The sequence below is a fragment of the Bos javanicus genome, chromosome 16 (assembly GCF_032452875.1).
Source record: "Bos javanicus breed banteng chromosome 16, ARS-OSU_banteng_1.0, whole genome shotgun sequence".
Lineage (NCBI taxonomy): Eukaryota > Metazoa > Chordata > Mammalia > Artiodactyla > Bovidae > Bos > Bos javanicus.
The window spans coordinates 55,763,312-55,776,001 of record NC_083883.1 but is presented as its reverse complement, the minus strand read 5'-3'; the positions used below and the strand labels follow the sequence as shown (position 1 = coordinate 55,776,001).

The 12,690-nt window shown below is 39.3% G+C and overlaps 1 protein-coding gene and 1 pseudogene across 2 annotated transcripts in view; one reads left to right on the top strand and one right to left on the bottom strand.

Annotated features, from left to right (window-relative positions):
- ANKRD45 (ankyrin repeat domain 45) overlaps positions 1-12,690 on the top strand; it is a 60,503-nt gene that overhangs the window by 44,622 nt on the left and 3,191 nt on the right. The window contains exon 6 of one of the 2 annotated variants that reach the window (XM_061383260.1): positions 7,478-11,004. The exons of the other annotated variant lie outside the window; for it this stretch is intronic. Within the exon in view, the coding sequence (XP_061239244.1) occupies positions 7,478-7,506 (29 nt within the window). The 3' untranslated portion in view covers positions 7,507-11,004. Of the gene's footprint in view, positions 1-7,477; positions 11,005-12,690 lie in introns of those variants that run through there. 2 annotated transcript variants of the gene reach the window in all.
- Positions 1,672-2,125, bottom strand: LOC133228257 (putative large ribosomal subunit protein eL32'; annotated as a pseudogene).

The window sequence follows — 12,690 nt, the reverse complement described above, 5'->3', positions numbered from 1 at the left end:
AGCTACGTAGAGATACTTTTACATAAAAATAGCCCTTCAAGACCACAGTAGATAATTGTTTCTCCTAAACTCATAGAATAAGAGAAATATAAGTAAAATGAAGAATCAGAGGAACCACTCCCACTTTTAATCTTTGTTTGAAAGATCAAGAGAATTTCCCTGAAAGAACAATGAAACAGACTTCTTCAGCTTAATAGACACCAAGTTAAAAAAGGAAATAATGAAAATGCTGGATGAATTAAACAGGGCTTTCATTAGAAATTCTGCTGCTGCTGCTGCTGCTAGGTCACTTCAGTCGTGTCCGACTCTGTGCGACCCCAGAGACAGCAGCCCACCAGGCTCCCCCATCCCTGGGATTCTCCAGGCAAGAATACTGGAGTGAGTTGCCATTTTCCTTCTCCAATGCATGAAAGTGAAAAGTGAAAGTGAAGTCACTCAGTCATGCAGATTACTGTAAAAAAAGAACTAGAAACTATAAAGAGGAACCAAGAAAAATTAGAAAATTCATTTGCGGAGATAAAAACTGAATGTAAGGCAACATGTAGCAGATTGATAATGTAGAAGAATGAATAAGTGATCTGCAAGTTAAAATAATGGAAATCTCCCAGTCAGAAATTTCCCAGTTTGATTCCTGGGTTGGGAATATCCGCTGGAGAAGGGATATGCTACCCACTCCAGTATTCTTGGGCTTCCCTCGTGGCTCTGCTGGTAAAGAATCCACCTGCAATGCAGGAGACCTGGGTTCAATTCATGAGTTGGGAAGAAGGGAAAGGCTACCTACTCCAGTATTCTGGCCTGGAGAATTCCATGAACTGTATAGTCCATGAGGTCACAAAGAGTCACATGTGACTGAGCGACTTAAATACTTTCACCCAGTCAGAAGAGCAGACAGAAAGAAAAATTTTAAAAAAATGAAAGCAATATAAAAAGACCTTTATATTATTTTGTTGTTCAGTCACTAAGTTATGGCCGACTCTTTGTTACCCTATAGACTGCAGCACGCCAGGCTTCCCTGTTCTTGACTATCTCCCAGAGTTTGCTCAGATTCTTGTCCATTGAGTCAGTGATAAAGTGTGCCAACCTACACATAATAGGGGTCCCAGAAGCAGAAGAAAAAGGGGAATGAAAATTTTAAAAAGTTATGGCTGAAAACTTCCCAAATCTAAAGAAAGAAACAGATATCCAGGTACAGGAAGCACAGAGGGTACCAAACAAGATGAATTCAAACAGACCAAAACATGATTAAAATGGCAAAAGTTAAAAATAAAGAGAGGGTTCTAAAGGCAGTAAGAGAAAAGTGGTGGTTTAGTCGCTAAGTCATGTCCAACTCTTGAGTGATTTACAAGGGAACCTCCATAAAGCTATTAGCTGATTTCTCTACAGAAATGTTGCAGGCCAGAAAGGAGTAGCAAAATATATTGAAAGTCCTGAAAGGAAAAATTTGCAATCTAGGATATTCTACCCACCAAGATTATCATTTAAAATAGAAGGAGAGATCAAGAGTTTCTCAGACAAGTAAAAGGTAAAACAATAGAGCAATACCAAACCTGTTCTGAAGGAAATATTGAAAGATTGTCTTTAAATAGAAAAGAAGCAAGAATCTATAGGAAAGAGCCAATCACAGGTGGAAATAAATTAAATGAGTCAGTAACACATTTTTTTTGATGAGTTTCATGGTTTTATTAACACAAACACAATGTGTACATGAGCTGTCTCTTCATTTTATTTGCTGCATAGCCTGATGTTGGGATTGCTGACTCTAATAACCAGCTGGACTGCTCTTTCCACAATGGCTTTTCAGTCTTTTCAGTTCTTGGAGGAGATGTGAGCAATCTCAGCATAGTAAGATTTGTTGCATATCAGCAGCACTTCAAACTCTTCGATGTTGTGTCCAGGAGCTTCCAGAGTCTCCTGGGCAACATGTGCTCTGATTTCTTGTTGCTCCTATATCCAGTATTAGGCATCAAGATGTGGCCCTTGAATCTCCCATACACCCCGTTGTCAGTGTTTCTGGGTTTCTGCCAGTTCCACTTAATTTTGACATATTGATTTGACTGGTGTTGGATGAACTTCTTGGCCTCTTTTTGAAGATCTTGAACTTCACAAGGGGCCTGGGGGCAGTCATGATGCCAAGTAGGAGATGGCTGCCACTTCTGTATGCATAGCTGAGGAAGAGAGCAATACACAGATTTTTAAAAATGAAATAAATTTTTTTCTATGGAAGTGATAACCACAATGAACAGCAAAAGGATAAATGAAGATGTAAAATAGAACATCAAAGTCATAAAATGTGGGGGAGGAAAGTAAGAAAATGATATTTTTTTTAGAATGTATTTGAACCTGTTTGACTACCAGTCTAAAGCAAGTGGGCTTCCCTGGTGGCTCAGACGGTAAAGCGTCTGTCTGCAATGCAGGAGACCTGGGTTCAATCCCTGGGACAGGAAGATCCCCTGGAGAAGGAAATAGCAACCCACGCCAGTACTCTTGCCTGGAAAATCCCATGGATGGAGGAGCCTGGTAGGCTACAGTCCGTGGGATCACAAAGAGTCGGACATGACAGTGATGTCACTTTCACTAAAGCAAGTAGATGTAGGAAGGGGTTAACATACTGAAAAGCAGGGTAACCACAAATCAAAAACATACAATAGATTCACAAAAACCAAAAAGAAGAGAGCACAAGAATAATACAAAAGAAATCAAGCCACAAAAGGAAAAACTAAAAGAAAAAGAACAAAGAAGAAATACAAAGTCACCAGAAAAAAAAGTTTAAAGTGGCAATAAATACATATATATCAATAATTACCTCAAATGTCAAGAGACTACTTCTCCAATCTTAAGGCATCAGTGGTAGATTGAATAAAAAAATAAGAGCCTACACTACGTTGCATTGAAGAAGTGGGGAAAACCACTAGGCCATTCAAGTATGACCTAAATCAAATCCCTTATGATTATACAGTGGAAGTGGGAAATAGATCTAAGGGACTAGATCTGATAAGACAGAGTGCCTGATGAACTATGGACGGAGGTTCATGACATTGTACAGGAGACAGAAATCAAGACCATCCCCAAGAAAAAGAAATGCAAAAAGGCAAAATGGCTGTCTGAGGAGGCCTTACAAATAGCTGTGAAAAGAAGAGAAGCAAAAAGCAAAGGAGAAAAGGAAAGATCCAACCAGCCCATCCTAAAGGAGATCAGTCCTGGGTGTTCATTGGAAGGACTGATGTTGAAGCTAAAACTCCAATATTTGGCCACCTGATGCAAGGAGCCGACTCATTTAAAAAGACCCTGATGCTGGGAAAGATTGAGGGCAGGAGGAGAAGGGGACGACAGAGGATGAGATGGTTGGATGGCATCACCAACTCAATGGACATGAATTTGGGTGTACTCTGGGAGTTGGTGATGGACAGGGAGGCCTGGCGTGCTACGGTCCATGGGGTCGCAAAGAGTCGGACACGACTGAGTGACTAAACTGAACTGAACTGAATACGTTGCATATGAGAGACCTACTTTAGGGCAGAGGACACACATAGATTGAAAGTGAAGATATGGAAAAAGATATTTCATGCAAATGGAAATGACAAGGAAGTGGTTGTAGCAATGCTCATATCTGACAAAATAGACTTTAAAGGTCATAAAGAAAGATAAAAATGAAGATACTATATAATAAAAGGAACAATACAATACAATCAAATACAAACAATCCAATCCAATCCAATACAAACAATACAATACAATCCACCTGATACAGAACCACCCAAATACATAAAATAAATACTAATAGACGTAAAGGGAGAGATTTATGGCAATACATCAATAGTAGGAGACTTTAACACCTCACTCACACCAATGAATAGATGTTTCAGGAAGAAAATCAGTAAGGCAACAGAGATCCTAAATGATAAAATTCAACATGCTGTGTGTGCATGTGTGCTGTCACTTTAGTTGTGTCTGACTCTTTGCAACTCTATGGACTGTACTCACCAGGCTTCTCTGTCCATGGGATTCTCCAGGCAAGAATACTGGAGTGGGTTGTCCTCTTCTAGAGTATCTTCCTGATCCAGGGATCAAACTGGTGTCTCCTGCATTGCAGGTACAATCTTTACTGCTGAGCCACTGGGGAGACCAAAATCTAACAGACAGTTGATTTTGTCCAGGATATTATATCCAAAAACAAACAAGCAAAAAACCAGAATGCACATTCTTTTCAAGTTCACATGGAGTATAGTCTAAGATTGACCACATACTAGGGTACAAAACAAGCCTGAATACATTTAAGAGTATACAAGTTATTTCAGGCGTCTTTTCTGACCACAATTTCATTAACTAGAAATCAACCATAGAAGAAGAAAAGAAAAAATCTATTACATGGAGACTAAGTAACATGCTACTAAAAAATGAATGGGTCAGCAATGAAATCAAATAGAAAATAAAAAAACTACCTTGAGACAAATGACTATGAGAACACCACCATATAAAATCTGTGGGATGCAGCAAGAGCAGTTCTTAGAGAGAAGTTCATAGTGATACAGGCCTTCTTCAAGAAACAAGAAAAATCTGAAATAAATAATCTGCCACTTAAAACACTGGGCTGGAAGAAGCACAAGCTGGAATCAAGATTGCCGGGAGAAATATCAATAACCTCAGATATGCAGATGACACTACCCTTATGGTAGAAAGTGAAGAGGAACTAAAAAGTCTCTTGATGAAAGTGAAAGTGGAGAGTGAAAAATTTGACTTAAAGCTCAACATTCAGAAAACGAAGATCATGGCATCCGGTCCCATCACTTCATGGGAAATAGATGGGAAAACAGTGGAAACAGTGTCAGACTTTATTTTGGGGGGCTCCAAAATCACTGCAGATGGTGACTGCAGCCATGAAATTAAAAGACGCTTACTCCTTGGAAGGAAAGTTATGACCAACCTAGACAGCATATTCAAAAGCAGAGACATTACTTTCCCAACAAAGGTCCGTCTAGTCAAGGCTATGGTTTTTCCAGTGGTCATGTATGGATGTGAGAGTTGGACTGTAAAGAAAGCTGAACACCGAAGAATTGATGCTTTTGAACTGTGGTGTTGGAGAAGACTCTTGAGAGTCCCTTGGACTGCAAGGAGATCCAACCAGTCCATTCTAAAGGAGATCAGCCCTGGGATTTCTTTGGAAGGAATGATGCTCAAGCTGAAACTCCAGTTACTTTGGCCACTTCATGCAAAGAGTTGACTCATTGGAAAAGACTCTGATGCTGGGAGGGATTGGGGGCAGGAGGAGAAGGGGACGACAGAGGATGAGATGGCTGGATGGCATCACTGACTCGATGGACATGAGTCTGCGTGAACTCTGAGAGTTGGTGATGAACAGGGAGGCCTGGCGTGCTGTGATTCACGGGGTCTCAAAGAGTCAGACACGACTGACTGACTGAACTGAACCACTTAAAACAGTTAGAAAAAGAAGAACGAGCAAAACCTAAAGTCAGCGGAAGGAAGGAAATAATATAGATCAGAGAGGAAATAATAAGATAGAAATTTAAAAAGCAATAGAAAATAAAGTTGAGTGGTTCTTTGAAAAAAGTAAACAAAATTGACAATCCTCTAGCCAGACTCACCAAGAAGAAAAGAGAGATGATCTAAAAAAAACAAAAAACAAAATCAGGAATGAAAGAGGAGAAATCACAACTGATACTGCAGAAACACAAAAACCTATGAAAGAATACTGTAAACCATTATATGCCAACAAATGGGACAACTTAGGAAAAAAGAAGACATTTCTAGAAACATATAGCATACCAAAATTGAATCAAGAAGATATAGGTAATTTTAACAGACCAATCTCTAAAGTGAAATACAATTTGTAATAAAAAGCTCTCTACAAACAAAAGTCAGGACCAGATGGCTTCACAGGAAAATTCTATGAAACATACAAAGAAGAACTTACATGAATCCTTCTCAAACTCTTCCAAAAGAGTGAAAAGAAGGGAACACTCCCAAAGACATTTTATGAAGCTGCTAATACCCAGATACCAAAAGTAGACAAAGATACCACCAAAAAAGAAAATTATAGGCCAATGTTTTTGACAAATTAGATGCAGATATTCTCAACCGAATACTAGCAAACTGAATCCAGCAACACATAAAAAAGATCATACACCAAAAAAAGCAAACAACCCAATCAAAATATAGGCAGAAGACCTAAATAAACATTTTTCCAACGAAGGCATATGGATGGCTAATAGATACATGAAAAGATGTGTATCATCACTAATTATTAGAGAAGTGCAAATCAAAACTATGGGGTACCACCTCACACTGGTCAGAGTGGCCATCATAAAAGGTCTACAAAGAAAGAAATGCCAGAGAGGGAGCAGGGAAAAGGAAGTCCTCCTGTACTGTTGTAGGAATGTAAATTGATGCAGCCACTATGGAAAACAGCATGTAGGTTCCTCGAAAAACTAAAAATAGGGTTGCCATATGATCCAGCAGTTTCACTTCTGGGCATACATACAGAAAAAATTATAATTCAAAAATATACTTGCACCCCTATTTTCATAGCAGTGTATTTACAATAGCCAAGATATGAAAACAACCTAAATGTTTATTGACAGATGAATGGATAAAGATGTGACACACACACACACACACACACAATGGGATGCTACTCAGCCGTGAGAAGGAATGCAATAATCCCATTTACAGTGTCATGGATGGACCTAGAGATTATCGTACTAAGTGAAGTAAGAAAGAGAAAGATAAGTACCATGATGATACCACTTGTATGTGGAATCTAAAATATGACACGAATGGACTTATCTGCAGAACAGAAACAGACTCACAGACATAGAGACTTGTGTCTGTCAAGGTAGGGGAGGGCTTTGGGAAGGGGTGAATTGGGAGTTTGGAATTAGCAGATATAAACTATTATATGTAGTATGGATAAACAAGGTCCTATTATATAGCAGAGGGAACTATAGTCTGTAAGAAACCATAATGGGAAAGAATATGAAAAAGTTGTTTATATACACACACACACACTGAATCGCTTTGCTGTACGGCAGAAATTAACACAACATTGTAAATATACTATATTTGAATTTTAAATATTGCCTCTTTACCCAGGTCCTCTGTATCCCCTCCGAGCACCTCAGTATCTTACACCTTCATATTAGATCTTGATGGAACCTCTGAAACGACCCCTTTGTTTTACAATGAAGAAAGTTCAGACGTGAGGCTAAGCAGTTTACTCAAATGGCTCAATTAGGAACAGTAGTACTGTTTATATGAGAAGTGTGACCTCACAGCTTTAAATATTGTGGGAAAAGAAAAAGGTTGGGGGAGAATTGACCTACCAACATCAGGATTTCATCAATGACTGCTTCAGGCTTGGATATACTGATTTATTTCATGCCCAGTGTTTTAAAAGCTGGCTTCATTTTTGTTTTCTGTAGCATGCTAATTAAATGTAATTTAAAAATCTTCTTCCTTTCAGGTCAAGTGAAAAGTGCCAAATCTGTATAGTAAGCCACGATCAGAAAAGAAGTCAAGATCATACCTTCTATTGAGTATGTGTTTTAATAACAGGCCACATCGTCTTCTATGTCTATAAAGGCAAACCTTTCTGTGCTCACTGAAGTTAAGAAAACAGATGTGGGGTTTTAGAAAAATGTTTAAATATGAAATTAAATCATGCTTGTTTTGTTTTATCCCATTCAGCATGCTTATGTCCAGACTTTCTGGCCTTGCCTCTGCCCTTGCAAATCAGTCTAATGTGAGTTCCAGAGAACACTTGAGTATGAGTCACTCACAAAGACCAGATGGGAGTTATAAAAGCCGCTTAGAGAATCTGACAGTTTTCTATGTAATTGAGGCAGGGAGTTTCTCTTCAATTGAGGGTTGTTTTTTTTTTTTTTTTTTTTTTTAAGACACATTGACCATTTCCAGAGGAAAAATGTGTTCTCCCTTCCTCAAAAGGAAAGCTATGGGATGACATTCTGGAGCAAGGAAATATTAAGGATGGTTCAGATAAGAGTCCTCTGCTTATACAAATATTAGTTTCTTACCTCCAAAATAAAATTCACCTTTAAGGTGGGATGTGGTCTCCTAGTGGGCTTCCCAGGTGGCACTAGCGGTAAAGAACCCGCCTGCCAATGCAGGAGATGGTAAGAGGTGTGGGTTCGACCCCTGGCTCAGGAAGATCTCCTGGAGGAGGACATAGCTACCCACTCCGGTAGTCTTGCCTAGGGAATCCCATGGACAGGTAACAGTTCACAGGGTCACATAGAGTCAGACACGACTGAAGTGACTAAGCACGCATGCATACACGTGGTCTCTTAGTAAATCTTCTTGTTTCTTTAACCTCCTTCTGTTTTTAAATTGATAAACAGAGACCTGTTTAGTTTTATATTTAGATTTCACTTAATCTGTAGGTTTGACAATCAGTTCAGTTCAGTTCAGTTGCTCAGTCGTGCCCGACTCTTTGCGACCCCATGGACTGCAGCATGCCAGGCTTCCCTGTGCATCACCAACTCCCAGAGCTTGCTCAGACTCATGTCCATTGAGTCAGTGATGCCATCCAACCATCTCATCCTCTATTGTCCCCTAACTGTATTACATGTCATTTTCCTTCTGTTTTATATTACTTAGGTTTTAAATATAATTGTTGGTTTCATATTAGTGATTTGAAATGTCATTTTTTCTAGTTTGTCTAAGAGCCCCTGAATCTTCTGCTACTCTGTGACTTTCAGGAAAAGTTCTATAGGAATAAAATTATTCTCTTCTTTGTCCCACCCTAAAAGCTAGTTTTTCATTGTTGAAGGGAAGGAAACGAAATGAGCAGTTCAGTAATTCCTTGTCAGTTGACATTTTCTCGGGCACAGTTTTGAGGTAACACTGTATCACAAATGTAAAAGTTTTGAGATTTTTTTTTTTTAATGTATGAGCTATTCACATTTAGTTGCCTTGAGCAGAAGAGCAGGTAAGTGCCTCTCAGCCCCCTCATTGATAGATCTAGTGGGTATTATGGAGTAGTGCAAAAAAGGAGATCAGTGTTTGTTCCATTCTCTCAATATTATAGATTGTGAGGAGTCTATTCCCTTTAAGCACGGCAATAATTTGGGCAAAGGCCAGATGCCATTTTTGTCCTTTCTGCTCCGATTCTACATTTTCTGAGCCTTGATCGTGAGTATGACACTGCTTTCTAGTGACGAGGAAAGGATTTCTGAATCTCACTTCAAAGATTCCTAGATAAGACTGAGTAGAAAATAAACTCTCTCCTTTATTTATCTTTATATCTTGTTCTTGAAATTCACATTGGCACCTTTATGTCCTTATGGTTCCTTTACTTTCTTACAGACTACTTTTCTCTTTTCAGCAGCTGCTATGAATATGTTTGTGTCCCCTCCTCCAGATTACTATTTTGAAACTTGATGCCCTCTGTGAGAGTATTAGGAGGCAAAGCCTTGGCAGGTGATAAGGTCAGTGAGGCTGCTGATGAGGCCCTTTACATAAGAGTCCCTAGATGGCTCCCTTGCTCCTTGCACCATGTGAGGTTACAGCAGAAAGATACCCATCTAGAAGGCACACTCAAGAGAGTCTGCTTGTGTCATGAACTTGGCCTTCCCAGCCTCCAGAAATATAAGTAAATGTTTGTATATAAGTTACAACAAACCTTATGATGGGTTTGTTACAGCAGCCTGAATGGGCTGAGACACCAGCTCCTCTTCTTCATCCGGCTTCAAGATAGGGGAACTTTTCGAAAGTCAATGCTATCTTTCAATTTTACTTGTCAATTGTACCTCAATAAAGCTGAAAACAGTCAATCCCAACCCTTGGGAAAGCAATCTGTAATTCTCTATTCCGTGATCTCTATCCCCAATGTTAGTAAGAACTAATCCCTTGGGGCACACATAACATTAATAGCTCTGTACTATATTCTATGTAATTGTTCATATATGAATTATAAGCTTTTTTTTTTTTTAAACATATTTAATTGTTTATTTGGCTGCATCGGGTTTTAGTTGCAGCATGCGGAATCTTTTGTTGTGGTACATGGACTCTCTAGTTGTGCATGGACTCAATAGTTATGGCACTCAAGCTTAGTTGCTCTGAGGCATGTGGGATATTAGTTTCCTGACCAGGGATCGAACCAGTGTTTTCTGCATCGCAAGGAGGATTCTTAGCCACTGGACCACCAGGAAAGTCCCGACTGTGAGCTTTTTCAGGGTAGGGACTTTGTCTTGTTTTTCTTCATTCCCAAAGAGCCTGTAACATAGTAAGTTAGTGAATAATAGTTTTGGCACCACCTTATTCATAGAATTCACTAGTCTTCATTCATTTATAGAGCTTGTTAACCTTTGTAGAAATGACTCCTGAATCCTGTCTCCATATTTTGCTGTGCCAATGCCCCACGTCAACTTCTGCTCCTCCAGAAGATAGGCCACACTTAAATCCAGAATTACGATTGTGTATTTAGTTTGTTCTCTATTTCTAAGCTTTCTTCTTGAGTCCCCTATTACTTTTTAGTCATGTGATCCTGGTGATTATCAAGGAATTCCTGAATCTCATTTTAAGCGTTTCACTAATGTGAGGGTCTGAATATATGTTTATATCTATAGATCTGTAACTTTAGTAAGTTTTGAGAGACATGGTGTATCTTGTGACTTAATGTTACATTGAATTATAGGTATATTTACAGGTGTGTCACAGGTCCTGATACTTTGTGAATCCTGTCTGAATTCTGTTTGAGCTATTATTCTGGTAGCTGCATGACTTTGAGCTGTACTCAGGTAGCTGCATGACTTTGAAGATGAACACCCACAGAGTAATTAATTACTATTTCAAAGTACATACTAGTAAATTAAATCACATTATTTAAGAGGTAGTAAAAGGTACATAAGAGTGTTCTGATTACTTTTAGATGGCGGTTCCTTAGGCTTTTGTGTTTTTTCACTGATTGGAAAACTGTAAAAAAAAAAAAAAGAGGAGGGGGAGGAGATTGGTATGACATCATTAAGAGAACAGCTAATGTCTGTTATGACTATCATTTAATAAAAGAAAAGAAATATTAACGCCAGAAAAAACAGGAAGATATGACTTCAGTATAAGGCTCTACTCTTTAAAATTGAATAAATTAACTTTTAGTATAGACTTCTATGTTTTTCATTTTTCCATGTATGAGGGAACTCATATAATGAATTACAACAACTGGCATATGGTCTAGCCTTTGAGATATGTTGCTCTAGACTAAGCTAAAGCAGTCAGGTGCTACTTCGGTTACCATAATTGTGAAAGGCTGACAGTCCATCCCAGTGTTTCATCTAATTTGTGATAGATTGCATTTTCTAAGATGGCTGCATCTCTCATCCCACCTGCTCTTCTTCAATGTGATCGTGACATTCCTCACATAGAGAGGTGGGTCTCTGTTCTCTCTCATCATGAACCTGGGCAGGCCTGTAACTACAGTAAAAGTAAAACTATGTGACTTTCATAGATCATAAAAGATAAAGATGATACAGTTTCTAACTAGTTTTCTTGGGATGCTGGCTCTTGGAAACCAACCTGTGGAGAGACCTATATGGACAGGCACTGAGGCCCAGCTCGTAGCCCTGGCTGAGCTCCAGCCAGCAGTCATCAGTGATGTGGGTGAGTCATCTTGGAAGCAGATCCTCCAGTTGAACCAACACAGCTGGTGCTGTATGGAGCAGAGACAAGCCTCTGTTGAGCCATGCCAAAACTGTAGATTTCAGCCAAATAAATAATTGTTGTTTTAAACTACTAAGGTTTGTGTCTGTTTGTTATGCGGCAATTTATAACACATAAATTTTAGAACTTGGAAGTGAGAAATCCACATAACAAACCCTAAAACATATGGCATTGCCTTTTGGGACTGGGTAGTAGACAGAAGCTGGAATGGGCTAGAGGAGAGTGTTAGTGAAAGCCTGCAGAGCCTTAGGTTATTAGCAGAATCTTTGAGGCTGTCTGGGAGGCTCTTGGGGCTTCCATGGCGGCTCAGATGGTAAAGAATCTGCCTGCAATGTGGGAGACCCAGGTTTAGTCCCTGGGTCAGGAAGATCCCATGGAGAAGGCATGGCAACCTGCTCCAGTATTTTTTCCTGGAAGATTCCATGGACAGAGAAGCCTGGAAGGCAAACAGTCCATGGGGTCACAGAGAGTCAGACACAACTGAGCACAAACTCATGCACAGGAGGCTTGTAGTGGGAATTTTTAGGAAAGAGAGGAAAATGTTATTAGAAGCTAGAGAAAAGGTACCCTTCTTATGTGATGGTGGTAAGTTTGGCCACGCTTTTATCCAAGTAATGAACTCAGTGATCCTGCTCAGGACTTTTCCAAATAGTGTTCAAGTGCCACCTGTATTCTCCTACTAAAATTGGAGAGAGATGAGCCTAAAAGGATCAGTTCAGTTTTCAAATAAAATTTAAAAGAAATATAAAGGATTCAGTACTTTCTAGGTTTGAAAATAAAATTAGTTCTCATTCCTAGCCTTTGTAGATGGCAAAAAAGTTATCAAACTAAGAGATGGCTTCTGGGAAAAGATAAAATCTCAGGCAGGATTGGGAGGTCATTGGTTAAGACCTCAGTGATATTTAGGTGGTATGTCATGGAAATGTTCAGACTCAGAAAGGCTTTGCTCAGCTTCAGACTTGAGGTCGGCTTTCTCAGTGCAGCTGGAAAGATAGCCTGTAG